Below are 15293 nucleotides of genomic sequence, written 5' to 3' on the forward strand. Positions count from 1 at the left end.
AATTCCCGATCTGTGACTTCTTTGTGTTTTTCTTACAGGGCCTCTCCACGTCGCTAGGTATACTGGCAGACATCTTTGTTTCCATGAGCAAGAACGATTATGAAAAGTTTAAAAACAATCCACAAATTAATTTGGTAATTATCATAACACTGAGTGGCATCACCTGTAAAATTGTCAATCGTGTCCTTGGTGGTTGGTTAGTGGCTGTCTTTCTCAGGAGATTGGGAGGCAGGGAGCTCAGTGCTGCGCCTCCTAGACAAATGGGAAGAATCCTGGGGAGGAGTCTTGTGGGGTCCTATTTGGCTTTATTATCCCAGCGCCTAGCACTGTAACAGACACTCAGAGAGTGCTCAGAAAGTTACTGGTGAATGAATGAATGAATATCAACAAAATGATTTTGAGCCTCACTTCTTTCCTTTCAAAGTATAACAAAATGCAGTTTCCAAACTTGGGCCATCTTGATGATAAAGGGGTAATAATTTTAAAACTTTGTAATCACCATCTGTTCAAATCAGAGCATCAGTCCCTTGTTCCAGGCTCTCGTCCGTGATAATAATGACTGCTAATTTTTATATATCACTTTACAACTCAAGAAAGTATATATATATCCAATAAAACCCTATGAGGAGGGTAGAGCAAAGTGTATCATTCCATTTTAGAGAAAAATAAAATGCAGTGCAGAGAAACTAACTAACCTCTGCAGTTTACACAACCAGTAAGAGAGAGAACTGGGAGCTGAGCCCAGATCTCTGACCAGCCCAGAGAAGTGACAAGGATGTTCTGCTGCTCTTCACACTGTGCTTAAATGGAGTTTTTATTATTGTCTATATTGCCATTTTTATTCAAGACCCCATTATTAAAGATACCATTAAATCACAACAGTAACCATGCTCAATACTAATTAGTGTAGCAAAAGAACACATACAGCTTGCTGATGGTAATCTGAATCTAAGATGTTGCTTTTTCTGTTTGACCAAAACAGGAGGATCATGTCCCTTGTTCACTGAAGTTATCCCTGATGACCGTTTAAAACTGCAAACTTCCTTCCCATCCTGGACCTCCCTAACCCCTTCTCCATTTATTGTCTCTCCAGAACACTTGTCATAATCTCAAATACTATGCACTTTACTTGTTTTGTATATTGACTGGTCCCTCCCCCACAACAGAAAGTAAGCTCCTTGAGGGCTCACTGTCTGCTGTTTCCCCTGTGTCTAGAACAGGCCCTGGAATGTGGTGGTACTCTATACATATTTATAGAATTAATAAATGAATTCTAATTGCTGTGAAATCATCAATTAAAGGGCTCTTTGCCAAGAGCGTGCAGAAATCAATTAATCTGGCTTCAAAATGTGCAGTTCCTTTGAACAAAGAACTGCCACCGTCCTCCAAAGAAGCTCACCCAAATTATTTTGCACAGGTGTGTGTCTGCTGGGAAAAAGGAAAGTCAACACCTTGTGGTCTTTAGACCCACTTACTCTTTCTTTACACTGTTCTGAACGGGTTGCGGTGAGGAGTCCCTTGAAATCATGAAAGAAAAGCAAAACCATTTCATAGCCTGTTTTTTGCTCATCGATAATTAATTATCACCATTCCACTTAGCCTCCTGTTTTCTCACAGAGCCTGCTGAAGGAGTTTGACCACCATTTGCTGTCCGCTGCAGAAGCCTGCAAGCTGGCAGCTGCCTTCAGTGCCTATACGCCGCTCTTCGTGCTCACAGCTGTGGTAAACGAATGCAGCCGCTCCTCAAACCCCCACAGGACCTCTCCCAGGGTGCTTTGTGATGTAACCAGTGAGAAGGGAAAGGTTTAACCTTCAAATAGGCTTTGTGTCTCATCAGTGGCAATTGTGATAAGACTCCACACCACATATGGAAAAATTTTATTGGTCGGAGTTTTGACAGCCTACTAGGAGCTAAATTAATTCAGCCCAAGGATAGAATGTTGTCTGTTGTGAGCAATGGTTCCCAAGCCTGAGTGCACATCAAAATCACCCAAGGAACCTTCTCAAAATACATATTCCTGCCAGGCATGGTGGCTCACACCTGTAATCCCATCACTTTGGGAGGCCAAGGTAGGAGGATGGCTTGAGCCCAAAATTTCAAGACTAGCCTGAGCAACATGGTGAGACTTTGTCTCTACAAAAAATTAAAAAATAAAAATTGGCCAGGTGTGGTGGTACACGCCTATAGTCCCAGGTACTGGGGAGGCTGAGGTGGGAGGATCACCTGAGCCTGGAAGGTTGAGTTTGCAGTGAGCTGAGATTGCACCACTGCACTCCACCCTGGGTAACAGAGCAAGACCCTACCTCAAAAAAAAAAAAAAAAAAAAGAAAAGAAAAGAAAAGAAAAGAGAAAAAGAAAAAGAAAAGAAAGAAACAAAGAAAAAAATACTACACATTTCTGAGCTCCACCCTAGATCCACTAAATGCAAATCTCTGGGGTTGGTATCCAAAAATCTTTAATTTTGGAATATTGTTTGCATCCTTATTTGCATAGAGAAACTTATATCCATTTCCATGGATAGACTCTGCTAAAACTAACAACAGCAACAAACACAAGCCTATCGTCTTTAATCAAAATGTATCAAAGATACAATAGGATGGTAATTGAAGCTAATTTCTTACCCCTTCATGCCAGCCAGTCACTTATATCCCCATCTCTTCTTCTGATTCACCAAAAAGGCCTCGGGTCCTTAACTCAATGTTTGCCTGTATATTTTCCTTAGAATGTATGTGGCATGTGTTCATTTTTCTATAATATTTCAAATGACTGTCCTCCAGAAATGAAAAGTTTGTCCTGATTCACTTGCAGTTTTCAATTCAATATCTGATTTGGTATTTGGTATTTTTCCCAGAATATCCGTGGCACGTGTTTATTGTCATACAGTAGTTCAAATGACTGTCCTCCAGAAATGAAAAACTTATACCTGTGTGAAGCCAAAGAGGCCTTTGAGATTGGCCTCCTCACCAAGAGAGATGATGAGCCTGTTACTGGAAAACAGGAGCTTCACAGCTTTGTCAAAGCTGCTTTCGGTCTCACCACAGTGCACAGAAGGCTCCATGGGGAGACAGGGACGGTCCATGCAGCAAGTCAGCTCTGTAAGGAAGCAATGGGGAAGCTGTACAATTTCAGCACTTCCTCCAGAAGTCAGGACAGAGAAGCTCTGTCTCAAGAAGTTATGTCTGTGATTGCCCAGGTGAAGGAACATTTACAAGTTCAAAGCTTCTCAAATGTAGATGACAGATCTTATGTTCCCGAGAGTTTTGAGTGCAGGTTGGATAAACTTATCTTGCATGGGCAAGGGGATTTCCAAAAAATCCTTGACACCTATTCACAGCACCATACTTCGGTGTGTGAAGTATTTGAAAGTGATTGTGGAAACAACAAAAATGAACAGAAAGATGCAAAAACAGGAGTCTGCATCACTGCTCTAAAAACAGAAATAAAAAACATAGATACTGTGAGTACTACTCAAGAAAAGCCACATTGTCAAAGAGACACAGGAATATCTTCCTCCCTAGTGGGTAAGAATGTTCAGAGGGAACTCAGAAGGGGAGGAAGGAGAAACTGGACCCATTCTGATGCATTTCGAGTCTCCTTGGATCAAGATGTGGAGACTGAGACTGAGCCATCGGACTACAGCAATGGTGAGGGAGCTGTTTTCAACAAGTCTCTGAGTGGCAGCCAGACTTCCAGTGCTTGGAGCAACTTATCAGGGTTTAGTTCCTCTGCAAGCTGGGAGGAAGTGAATTATCACGTTGACGACAGGTCAGCCAGAAAAGAGCCTGGCAAAGAACATCTGGTGGACACTCAGTGTTCCACTGCCTTGTCTGAGGAGCTAGAGAATGACAGGGAAGGCAGAGCTGTGCATTCATTGCGTTCACAGCTTCATGATCTCTCTCTTCAGGAACCCAACAATGACAATTTGGAGCATTCTCAAAATCAGCCACAGCAACAGATGCCCTTGACACCCTTCTCGCCTCATAATACCCCAGGCACTTTCTTGGCCCCTGGTGCAGGGCTTCTAGAAGGAGCTCCAGAAGGTATCCAGGAAGTCAGAAATATGGGACCCAGAAATACTTCTGCTCACTCCAGACCCTCATATCGTTCTGCTTCTTGGTCTTCTGATTCTGGTAGGCCCAAGAATATGGGCACACATCCTTCAGTCCAAAAAGAAGAAGCCTTTGAAATAATTGTTGAGTTTCCAGAAACCAACTGCGATGTCAAAGACAGGCACGGGAAAGAGCAGGAAGAAGAAATTAGTGAAAGAGGCTCAGGCCCTACATTTAAAGCTAGTCCCTCCTGGGTTGACCCAGAAGGAGAAACAGCAGAAAGCACTGAAGATGCACCCTTAGACTTTCACAGGGTCCTGCACAATTCTCTGGGAAACATTTCCATGCTGCCATGTAGCTCCTTCACCCCTAATTGGCCTGTTCAAAATCCTGACTCCAGAAAAAGTGGTGGCCCAGTCGCAGAGCACGGCATCGACCCTGATGCCTCCACAGTGGATGAGGAGGGGCAACTGCTCGACAGCACGGATGTTCCCTGCACAAATGGGCACGGCTCTCATAGACTCTGCACTCTGAGACAGCCGCCTGGTCAGAAGGTGGAGACCCCCAATTCCTCTGTAAGCGGTAACATCCTCTTCCCTGTCCTCAGCGAGGACTGCACTACCACAGAGGAAGGAAATCAGCCTGGAAACATGCTAAACTGCAGCCAAAACTCCAGCTCATCCTCAGTGTGGTGGCTGAAATCACCTGCATTTTCCAGTGGTTCTTCTGAGGGGGACAGCCCTTGGTCCTATCTGAATTCCAGTGGGAGTTCTTGGGTTTCATTGCCGGGAAAGATGAGGAAAGAGATCCTTGAGGCTCGCACCTTGCAACCTGATGACTTTGAAAAGCTGTTGGCAGGAGTGAGGCATGATTGGCTGTTTCAGAGACTAGAGAATACGGGGGTTTTTAAGCCCAGTCAACTCCACCGAGCACATAGTAAGTACAATCTTTTCAATAGTTCCCCCCTCAGGAAGCAGCTGTGTTGGGGCACTCTGAAGAGCTTGGTATGTAGATCACTTAAAGCTCATGAAAGGTATAGACCCCTGGTATGCTTTGTGAGTTCACAGAGAAATGTATACTTCAGGGGTCTCCCTCACTCTGTGCAATGGACCTTAATGGTTGTAAAGAAGCTTGCTCAGGCTACCTTGCATGCTGGAGGTTTGCTCTAAGGACACACGAGGTAGTGAGGGAGACAGGAAACTTAGAGGACTCTGGCACAGCCATCACTAAGGGTTGAAAACAGCTCTGGAGGCCGTCTCATCCACTCAGCATCTATCTTCTTCATTGATTCTCATTACCAATCAGGTGATTTTAACAGGCTGGATACTATATTATCTGCTCAGCATCTATCTTCTCCTTCGAGTCTTTTTACCAACACTGATTTTTCTCTATCTTTCCCCATTAGAATTCTATGGGGACATGGTTTGACCTAGTTCAATATCATCTTTCTATTGGGCACAGACTTTTTACACCTGTCTACCTAAGCGGTTTCTTGCCAGCCAATTGGTTGGTCAAGTGCATCCTCATCTTGTATTCATGATGCTGTAACAAAATGCCATCAACTGGGTAGCATATGAACAACAGAAATTTATTCCTCATAATTCTGGAGCCTGGAAGTCCAGGATGAAGGTACTGCTTTCTGGTTCATTGACAGCGCCTTTTCTCTGTGTCCTCACATAGTGGAAAGGGGAAGGGTTTCTCTGGGGTCTCTTTTATGCGGGCACTCATCCCATCTATGAGGAATCTACCCCTCAGGACCTAATCACCTCCCAAAGTCTCCAGCTCCCAACACCATCACCTTGTGGGTTACAACTTCAACATGTGAATTTAGGGGGGATAAAAACTTCCAGACTACAGTACCCCTACTGTTGCAATCAGCAGCTACTTCTTGCTTAAGGAACAGCCCAATGTCACTGCCCAAAGCGGGAAGCCTGGGCTGGAGCCACCTAGTAGTCAATGTCTAACACAGCTTAAAAGTGGTAGAGAAGCTGGGAGGAAGACAGAAGGAGATTCTTCTCTTAGCCCAGGAATCTCATCAAAATGCCCTCCTACTATACAGAAAAATGATTTGAATGATTAAAAAAACAAAAAGATTGTGAAGCACATCCCAGAAGAGACAAACTACATGGATCACTAAGCACTGGCTACTAAATAGTAGTTCTCAACCCTGGCGCCACATGAGACTCTTCTGGGGAGCTTTTAAAAACTTCCAGTGCCTCACCCCAGATATTTCCATCTAATGGGTCTGGAGTGCGGACCCAGGGATCATTATTTCTTATCACGTCTCTGGTGATTCTGCTTAAAGCCACTGTTAAGAGCTTCTGCTTTGAAGTATTCCAATGTTTTGCCTGCCACCTTGAAGTCCGACTAAAATACAAATCACATTGTTACCAAAAAAAAGCAAAAATTTCCAACAATAGGGTTTTCTTACTAACTGTGAGATTCTGCAATTTTGGAATCACATTTATTACAATGAGGTAACTGCTTTCTTCTTATTTGTTATTGTTTGCTAATTTATGGATGAAATACATTAGAGGAAGCAAGGCCCAAAATGGCAGAAACAGAACAATGATTCCCTTCCTCTTTTCTTCTCTCAATTTATCACCCGTCCTGTGTGTGGACAGACAACTCACCTTCCATTTCCATCCGGCTTCTCTAACTGAGTCACCCAACCCTGGTCACCATCTCGCCCAGCCCATAGGCATCCCCTGCCCAGAACTGTCAGTTTATCTTGCTTTAAGTATTTTCTCTCCCACGTGTCCCATTCATTTATCTATTTTCACAATCTAGACAAAAGTCTTTGTTCACTTCATTTTAATTTCAACCAAAGTGTTGCACTCCTTCCTTAGGATTCATGTGGGTCTTTCTCCTCAAAGAGATGCTTTCTTGCTTAGCACTGTTCTTCCTTTCTATAAGGTGGAGACTGCCCCTACTTTTTCCTCTTATGTTTTCCTTTTTTCAGTTGAGTTCGCATGTTTTTACAGTAGCTACATTTTCTCAAATAATTTCCAAACTTTCTCAACTTAAAACAATGAAGAGAAAATTAGGGTGCACTTGAATATATAATGCTAGGATTCCCAGAGCTGCCATCAGTAGTAGCTTCTGTTATTTGGGATCCCCAGGTGATAATAGTAAGTTGCAAGCATGTGTCACTTGTCCCAAAATGGTCTCTGGGGTTTTCTGATTTTAAAATTCCTTTATTTTCCACTACTTTCATATAGAATCTTCATGCTTATCTTAATCCCTTTTCATCACAACTAAGGGATTTTGTGACTCAAAGGCTATTCCTCATTGTAATTTATAAAGTGTTACCTTTTTATTATTTCTCACTAACTTTTTAATACTGTAGTTGTCATAGAAGAGATGAAAATTAGAGAAAAGTGTATAAAAAAGTGAAGATTTCAGGTGAGCTGGCGTAGGACCTGTGTCACATCAGCTTTATTCATGAATTGTAACGTCCTTTTGAAAATAAGATTCATTTTCATCTTTTTTTCTTCCAGCTGCTCTTTTGTTAAAATATTCAAAAAATTCTGAACTGTGGACAGCCCAGGAAACTATTGTCTATTTGGGGGACTACTTGACTGTGAAGAAAAAAGGCAGACAAAGAAATGCTTTTTGGGTTCATCATCTTCATCAAGAAGAAATTCTGGGGAGGTATTACTTAAAAACATTTGTATAACTAATGTAAGATGAGCTAACCTTGCTCTTCTGTTAAGTAATCACTCATGAGACTTCGTAGGGGCTGAAAAACTTGGCCAAAATACATTTCCAGATTTCTACTCCTTTTTCTTTTCATTATTAATTAATTAACAACAGTTACTATATATTGAGGACCCACGTTACATCAGCTGTTTTGCTGGATGTTTTAGCTACAGGACCTCAAAACCATCAGGGAAACATTGGCCATACTGTACTGATAAGAAAAATAAAGTTCCTGGCCACATGACAGGCCAGAGAGCCTTCAATATTCACTAAAAATGCTGGCAAAAAAGGTAAATTATGAAAAGCACACTTTTAAGTAAATAGGTGAGCCTGAAAAAAGGCAGGAAAATCCTGAGTCCAGGGATGAAGCCTGTTCAGGGATATAAGTGATTGCTGAACCCTTTAGGGATCCCGCATAGGAGTTTGAGGCAGGGGTGGAGTGAGGGTGCAGCCCGTAGCAAAAGCTACACCCAGAAGGGAATGAGTTCAGATACCACTCATACAAGCAAGGACTCAGGAATGGCTACATCCCCACGATAAAGGGTATCTTTAAAAACCCCACCCCAGTGAAGTAAATGCCTGGAAAGTTCTTGCTTTGGCCTTAGTTCTTAATAAAATTTTTAAACAAAAACTCACCTGAAAAATTAGTAACCACAGGTGGTCTTCATTGGATTTAAGACATAATTTTATATCATTTGTATATTTTAAAAGACCTATAAGCCATGACTTTTCATTTAAAGTTGGCCTTGTTATTTGCTCAAATCCAAATAGTGTAAGAAATAAATAGAAATAGAGAAATCAAGTGTCTCTGTAAGCAGTGGAAGTACATTTCTTGAAAAGATTATTGATTATTATTATTATTTTAGTAAACATATGCCAGGTCCTGTTTTAAATGATTTATATGCTAATTCAATTAATCTTCACAAAACCCTCTGAGGGTAGATACTATTATTATTCTCACTTTACAGATGAGGGAAATGAGTCACAGAGATGTTAAGGAATTGCCTGAAATCACATGTCTAAGCAGTAGGGGCATGTGCTGATGCTTCACTTGTGTCTCCCAAAACTCATATATTGAAGTTCTCAGTACTTCAGACTACGATCTTACTTGGAAGTAGAGGGATTGCAGATGTAATTGGTGAAGTTAAGATGAAGTCATACTGGAGTAGGGTGGGCCCCTGATCCAATATGACTGATATCCTTATGAAAAGAGGAAATTTGGAGATAGACAAAGACGCAGAGAGAATGCCATGTGAAGATTGTAGTTATGTTGCCTCATAGCAAAGAACTGCCAGAAGCTGGAAGACAGCCTGAAACAGATTCTTCCTTAGAGCCTTCAGCAGGATGATGGCCCCATTGGAACTTTGATCTTGGACTACTATAGGCTTCAGAACTGTGAGAAAATCAATTTCTGTTATTTACGCCACCCAGTTTATGGCATGTTGTGACAGCAGCCCTGATACACCGGAGTATAACATAGGAGGACCTGAGATGAGAATAAATTGAGAATAAGAGACATAGAGAATGGAGTGACAGAGTTCAATATATTTCTGATCAGAAGAAAATAACAGCAAGAGAGCAAAAACAATATTTGAATAGATACTTTCTGGTAATTTTTCAGAATTGCCAAAATACACTAATCTTGAAATACAGAAATCACAATGAATCCTAAGGACAGAAGGGAAAGGAGGAAAGAAGCTGGAAGGAAGCAGGAAGGGAAGAAGGCAGGTAGTCAGACATCCTGTGTACCTAGTTTGACTAGGTACACAGTAGTCAAACTCCAAACACTAAGGACAAAGAAACCATTTTAAAAGCAGTCAAAGAAAATAGACAGATTACGTACATAGAAATGTCCATTTGACCTACAGCTGGTTTCTTCATAGCAACAATGGAATTCAGAGACAATGGAAGTCATATACTTAGTGCAACTCTCTTTTATGGAGGAAGACAAAATAAAGACATTTGCAGCTTAAAAGGAAAAATGACCATGGCAGTTTACCATGAACAAATCCTCACTAAAGAAAAATGATCCCAGAAAAAAAATGGTACAAGACGAGAGAAGATATGGACTTCTGTTCTCAGACTGATGATCCCCTGCCTAAGACTGAAGGTCTTCTGGCAGAATGTTCAGGAAATGCTCCAGTAGCCAGTACTCACAGGTTCACTCTCTTGTGCACACCTCTGGTATCAGTCAACAAAATTCTGAATTAGTTCAAACCCTCTATAGGTCTTGCGGTCTCTCCATAGAAGAACTGCCTAAAGCACTGGTATAGCATCCCTATTACAACAACTGCTCCTCTGCAGGCTGCCTTCTGAGGCCATACTGCAGCCTCCACTATCAGATTTCCTTTCTGGTCTTCAGGAGTCTGAATGGCCAAAACCACAGACTCCTTAAGTTCCATTATTATATGGGATTCAGAAATTTCTGGAGAGAGTTTACTCTGGTTGAAGTCTATGACTCAAACAATTCCCCTTGATTTTTGGTGGTCACTCTGGGCACATGTGAAATTACTCACAAATTCACACCAGTTTACAGCAAGTATAAACTACAGTAAAGTGCAGCACTGTTTTGCTTCTTTCCGCATGTAATCATTTACTGCCTTGTGTCTTCCCACACCAACTGTGCTATTAGCTCTTGAAATATACAAATCATGTCTCACACTTTCTTCAAGTCACTCAAGACTAGCACAGTGTTATGCACATAATAGGTATTGACGGATAATAAGTATTTATAGGAATGAAGTAATCATAAAAGGAAGGGATAGAGGAAGGCTTCAGATTGATGAACTGACTATATAAGGCCACACTGCAGGGAGTGGAAGGTTTTGACTCCAGAATCCATGCACATTCCAGTATACTTTGCTGACCCCCTTGTCTTACCAGAGGTCTGGAGAACTTCTACATTAAGTGACACTTTCCCTTTATAATCAATATCATTCTGGGTCAGCTAGAATGAGTGTGTTCCATTGTTCAAGTAGCTCTTACAAAATTATTTGAATCTTGAGATAAGTCAAAATAATTAATATTCAGTCTAAGGCAGAGAAAGAGATCTTTCAAGCATTTCTGCATATGTCTTTTGATCTCCTCTCTCTTACTCCATAGTAAGTAAGACCACTTTCACATTTTGTTGTGTGGATTTTCTTTGTTCATAGGTATGTTGGGAAAGACTATAAGGAGCAGAAGGGGCTCTGGCACCACTTCACTGATGTGGAGCGGCAGATGACCGCACAGCACTATGTGACAGAATTTAACAAGAGACTCTATGAACAAAACATTCCCACCCAGATATTCTACATCCCATCCACAATACTACTGGTAAGATTATCCTGAACACATCATTTGGATCTTCCAAATCACACTTGAATATCAATTAATTTGAGTATCTGGTTCCACATAATCAGGCTAGCATTTTTAGCAAACTATCCTTGTGTGTTGTCCCTGTACTTTCCAAGAGAGAAAGAACCCTAAAGATTTATCTAGTACAAACTATCCCCTCAACATGATACATAAATCCCATTTTACATCTATTGGCCTCACCCCTTGCAACCAAGTGATTACTAAGTCAAAGCTTACACACCTTCAGCAAGAAAAAAAAATTGTTCTCCTTTCACTTTCAAGTAATCCTAATTGTTAGAAAGTTCTTAGACTTAGCCCAAATCTATCTTTATCTAACTTCTATCCATGGATTACAGCTCTCCCTCCTGGGACCATGAAGACCAGTCTCTCTTCACTAACATACCCCTTTCAATAGATAAAGGCTAATATTCCCATTGAGTTTTCTCTTCTTTGGATCAAGAATGCCTTGCTACCCCGAATATATTAGATCCTGAGTGCATTCATACTTGCAATAATTTTTTCATTGGCCGGAGACATTTTTAGACCCGTCTTTTCCTAATCATAATAGTAATTATCATCCATTTCATACCTTCTTTATGTCACTCACTGTGCCAGGCAGTTTGCAAACCTTAACTCTAACCTTTGAAACAACTCCACAAAGCTGATGTTTTAACCTAGAGTCCCTGAGCATGATCTAACTTCATGTCCTGGTAACCTAGCCTCCAGGACAGGTCACGTCATGGCCTAAATCTTAAGTGAGCAGTTTAATATGTGAATGATAATAAATTTAAGTTCTATCACATGCCACATGCCGTGTTAAGCATTTTACATGCATTTCCTTGCATAATCCCTTTAACAAGCCTAAAAGGTAGTTATAATTATACCCACTTTACCCATGATGAAATTGAAGCTCAGAGAAGCAAAGTGGCAGAGCCTAGGTTCAAACCAAGATTTACCCAAGTCTAAAGACAATGGCCTTTACCATTATGCTGTAATGTTTCTCATTGCTATTTTTCAGATTTTAGAGGACAAGACAATAAAGGGATGTATCAGTGTGGAGCCTTACATACTGGGAGAATTTGTAAAATTGTCAAATAACACGAAAGTGGTGAAAACAGAATACAAAGCCACAGAATATGGCTTGGCCTATGGCCATTTTTCTTATGAGTTTTCTAATCATAGAGATGTTGTGGTCGATTTACAAGGTATGTGAAACTGGGAATTATTTTTATTTTTAATATTATATGTAAATGTGAAGTTTTGTAACTAGCTTCCCTAATCTTTACTTAATAGATTGTTCCATGTATAGGCTATTATTTGGAGTTAATTGATCTTACTATATATAGCAAATAATTCCTGAAAGAAAAATATGCCCAAAACTTCTACAAATGTCTACAGTATTACATAATCAGTGAGAGGGTCTGGCTTATGTTCTGTTGGGCTTTGTTCCAGAGCATCTCTGTAACAGCTTTTTTTATTTCACTTAAGTAGATTTGAGTGATGTATATTTCGTTGCATTTTTTTCACATGTCAAAATCTTCTTTCCACTTTTCCTTTTCTCCAGCCCCTTACCCTTATTAAAAGTGTGATGTTGGGTTTCATAATGGGGGTCATTATAGAACAGAAATCTGTATCCTTAAACTATGTACTTAAATACGACTACTTTTCAATTCTACCTTAATATTTTAATTTTGTTTTAGTTTGTCTGGTATTTTATTCATCAGAATTTTTATTAGAAAATACCCTATACTTCATGTAAATTATAAGTAAGATTTTTTACTAGCTTGTTCAGTCGGTACCACCAGTGCCTAAAATAGTGTTTTGTAGAGTGTCTGCACTCAATAAATATTTGTTGAATGAACAGATGAGTATATGAATTAATGAATAAGTCACTAAAGAAATCTCTGAATCATGAAAGAAATATTCCATATGATGATATTGATAATTATTCTAAGTGTATTTTATTGCTTTCTAATACCTTGAAAATTGGTGATCCGGGGATGTCATATTTGACAAATATAACTGCCCAATATTTAATTATTCTTAAACTAATAACTGGAATATGCAATCAAAATTCCTTACCAGGAATTTACTAACTATAAACCACAGGATGGCCAAGTTTTTGAATTATCTCTTTAAGTGTGTGTGTGTGTGTGTGTGTGTGTATGTATTTTTGTAAACACTTGATGGACATTTACAGGGAATTTAATACTCAGGTGTGTTCATTTCTCTTTTAGGTTGGGTAACCGGTAATGGAAAAGGACTCATCTACCTCACAGATCCCCAGATTCACTCCGTTGATCAGAGAGTTGTCACTACCAATTTTGGAAAGAGAGGAATTTTTTACTTCTTTAATAACCAGCATGTGGAATGTAATGAAATCTGCCATCGTCTTTCTTTGACTAGACCTTCAATGGAGAAACCATGTAAGTCATAGGCTGTATGGATTGGTAATGTGACAGACCTTAGTGATGCTCTCAAATATCTGGTGATGCTCTCAAATATCTGGTTCTCTCCTTCCAGGCACATAGAATACGGCACAGTCTGGTCCTTTGGGGCTTGGGCAGGGCCGTGACACAGGTTCTGGCCAATGATTTGCAAGAGGAATTGATCAGGATCACTTTAAGTCCTGCATTTAATTGGCAGCACAAGATCCTGCAGAGCCTCTTTCCCTCTGCCACAGTTATCAAGAATGGGTCAGGAGACCGCTGCTTCTGGGCATAAGTCCTGCAAGGAAAGCAACATGGAAAACAGCCCCAACTCACCCATGAGGGATGAAAAGCACTGTTGAGAAAGGCATGTGTTGTTTAAGCCATTGAGATTTTAGAGCTTTTTGTCACTATCTGTCAAGACTGATACTACTGGGGCTTTTCCTATTGATTTGGGAGTTCTTTACATATTAAAAAAATGTGAGCCTTTGTGATACGAATTCAATTTGTTTTTCTGTCTTTTGACATTTGACTTTGCATAAAAGTTTATCTGTGCATAATTTTATATGTAGTTGAATTCATCAATCTTTTATTTTGTATGGCTTTTTGGTTATGTATAATACTTAGATCCTCCTTATACTCTGAGTTTCTTTTTAATTCTCCTGTATTTCCTTCTAGTATAATTAAATCTGTAAAAAATAAGATGGAAGAGTGGTACAGTTTTCTTTATCCAGTCTGTCCTTGATGGGCATTTAGGTAGACTGGATAAAGAAAATGTGGTACATATACACCATGGAACACTATGTGTATTAATCCACTCTCACACTGCTATGAAGAGATACCTGAGACTGGGTAATTTAGAAAGAAAAGAGGTTTAATTAACTCACAGTTCCACATGGCTGGGGAGACCTCAGGAAACTTACAATCATGGCAGAAGGCACCTCTTCATAGGGTAGCAGGAGAGAGAATGAGTGCCAGCAGGGGAAATGCCAGATGCTTATAAAGCCATCAGATCTTGTGAGAATTCATTCACTATCACGAGAACAGCATGGGAAAAACTGCCTCAATTACCTCCTACCAGGTCCTTCCCATGACACTTGGGAATTATGGGATTACAATTCGAGATGAGATTTGGGTGGGGACACAAAGCCAAACCATATCACAATGTAACCATAAAAAAGAATGAGATCATGTCCTTTGCAGGGACATGGATAGAGCTGGAGGCCATTATTTTTAGCAAACTAATGTAAGAACAGAAAACTAAATACCACTTGTTCTCACTTATAGGTGAGAGCTAAGTGATGAGAGTAGGTGGACACATAGAGGGAACAACACACACCAGGGCTTATCAGAGGGTGGACGGTGGGAGGAGGGAGAGGATCAGGAAAAATAACTAATGGGTACTAGGCTGAATACCTGGGTGATGAAGTAATTCACACAACAAACCCCCATGACACAAACCTGCACATGTACCCCTGAACTTAAAATAAAAGTAAAAAAAAAAATCATTGAATATTGTGAACTCTATGAATATACCAAAACCATTGGACTAGACACTCAAAGGGTGAATTTTATGGTAGGTAAGTTATACCTCAATAAAGCTTTTTTTTTTTAAAAAAAGAATAGTCTTGCAAAAAAAAAAAAAAAGAAGAAGAATGATACATTTTCCTGGCTACCACAGTCCATCCCTTACCCTACACAGATCTACTTCTTCACACAGGTTTAGGAAACAGCTCCTCCATGATCTTACTGAAAGAAACAAAAGGGCGACTAGTG

At 40.2% G+C, this 15293-nt stretch overlaps 1 protein-coding gene across 13 annotated transcripts in view; it reads left to right on the top strand.

The window, feature by feature from the left end:
- The window catches only part of ALPK1 (alpha kinase 1), a 156149-nt gene extending 142067 nt beyond the window's left edge, over positions 1–14082 (top strand). For all 13 annotated transcript variants that reach the window (XM_063809742.1, XM_063809745.1, XM_063809744.1 and 10 more), the window contains 8 exons: positions 39–134; positions 1618–1722; positions 2853–4986; positions 7551–7704; positions 10905–11067; positions 12107–12293; positions 13326–13514; positions 13612–14082. In XM_063809742.1, the coding sequence (XP_063665812.1) occupies positions 39–134; positions 1618–1722; positions 2853–4986; positions 7551–7704; positions 10905–11067; positions 12107–12293; positions 13326–13514; positions 13612–13619 (3036 nt within the window). In that variant the 3' untranslated portion in view covers positions 13620–14082. The remainder of the gene's footprint in view (positions 1–38; positions 135–1617; positions 1723–2852; positions 4987–7550; positions 7705–10904; positions 11068–12106; positions 12294–13325; positions 13515–13611) is intronic.
- Positions 14083–15293: the final 1211 nt, after the last annotated feature.

Source organism: Pan troglodytes, chromosome 3 (assembly GCF_028858775.2).
Source record: "Pan troglodytes isolate AG18354 chromosome 3, NHGRI_mPanTro3-v2.0_pri, whole genome shotgun sequence".
NCBI lineage: Eukaryota > Metazoa > Chordata > Mammalia > Primates > Hominidae > Pan > Pan troglodytes.